Below are 1,336 nucleotides of genomic sequence, written 5' to 3'. Positions count from 1 at the left end.
GTACTAGCGCCATGCCGATTATTTAAAGCAAATTGGTGGAAGATAAGGTTAAATTTTAGCCTGGCGACGATCCTAGATGGTCTACCGGAAATACAGTCTCGGAACGGCAGTTGAGCTTGACGCCTGCGAGAAATTGTTTCGAATATGCCACAATTGAGGGGCCTTTCTCGGGCCAAGAATCTTTGTTAGGCGCTCAGCGTAGTACTCCCCTGATAAATCAAGTCCGCGACTGTTGCCATGTGCGTCGAATCACACGATTCATGGATGCGAAGCGAAGCTAACATCGTTGCCAGCCCTGGGCGCCCAAAAGTGCAGAATCAGGACATCTCTGAGAACAATCGTCTTGTACTGTTGAGTCCGAGCCTCGGGGCTGGGCCCGCCTATCTGACAGGGTATAAGAAGATGTCATTTCCATTCCATTTATGTGGCGTCTGGAACCGCAGAAATTGCCTTTCACTCCTAATTCCCACCGAGCCTAAACGTCGCACTGTTATCAAATAATTATAGTACCTGGAGAGATACTACATCAAACAACCACCCATCATGAAGCTGTCCCTTTTCATGATAGCTGCAACTTATGCCGCAACTGCGCAGAGCGCAATCACTTGGAGCCTCGAGAAGGCTGCAAGCCCTACAGCGGATCAGACAGACGCCTACAACAAGATCGAAGCCGCAATGCGTCTTGCAGTTGCCCGTCACTCTCGACTGGGAAGCGCAACGAAGAACTTACGCGTTTACTATACTCCTGGTGTACCAACTGCGGAGGCAAATTATAACGGCGACGTCAGATTCGGCTCAAACCGAGCATATATGAATGAGAGAACGGCCCTCCATGAGGTCTCTCATACTCTGGGAGTTGGTCAAACTGCTGCGTTTGATAGGAAGTGTGCTGCTAGAGATTGGGCTACTGCGCTGCCATTGTTACGGTCCTGGGATGGTTCGGGGGCAGTCATCAACTGTGGTGGTTCCCACATCTGGCCTTACGGGCTGAACTACGATACAGAGTGGAGTGAGACAAACGCCAACCGTCACGTCCAACTCATAAATGCCATGATTCGGGATGGCATGTAGCTGGCAGGGTCTTCAACGTTGGGGCATATGTTCAATAGTCTGGGCAGTTGATGACGTTCTTGACCGCAGCTATGGTCTTCTTCACCGGCGCGTCTTCTACCATCGGACTTCTCTGGAGACTTGGTATGATATTTTCAGTAATATTATGTTTGTTTGTTTGTTTGTTTGTTTTATATTTAACGCCATGGCGACAAGGGCGCAGCCGCCCTTGCGGCAGACCTCCCGGAGGGTATGTGGCGTGAAGGGTCGCAGGCTCTAGCTATAT

General features: G+C 50.2%; 1 protein-coding gene across 1 annotated transcript; it reads left to right on the top strand.

Moving 5' to 3' along the window:
- Positions 1–543: 543 nt before the first annotated feature.
- On the top strand, positions 544–1,071 carry BDP81DRAFT_485842 (ricin B lectin; the record flags this gene model as incomplete). The annotated part of the gene is made up of 1 exon (XM_060595179.1): positions 544–1,071. The coding sequence occupies one exon, from the start codon at positions 544–546 to the stop codon at positions 1,069–1,071; it is 528 nt and encodes a 175-aa protein (XP_060437854.1).
- Between the last annotated feature and the right edge of the window lie 265 nt (positions 1,072–1,336).

This window comes from Colletotrichum phormii (assembly GCF_030913505.1).
Source record: "Colletotrichum phormii strain CBS 102054 chromosome Unknown BDP81scaffold_42, whole genome shotgun sequence".
In the NCBI taxonomy this organism is placed as follows: Eukaryota; Fungi; Ascomycota; class Sordariomycetes; order Glomerellales; family Glomerellaceae; genus Colletotrichum; species Colletotrichum phormii.
Note: the sequence above shows the minus strand (reverse complement) of the source record. Positions and strands in the feature narration are given on the sequence as shown.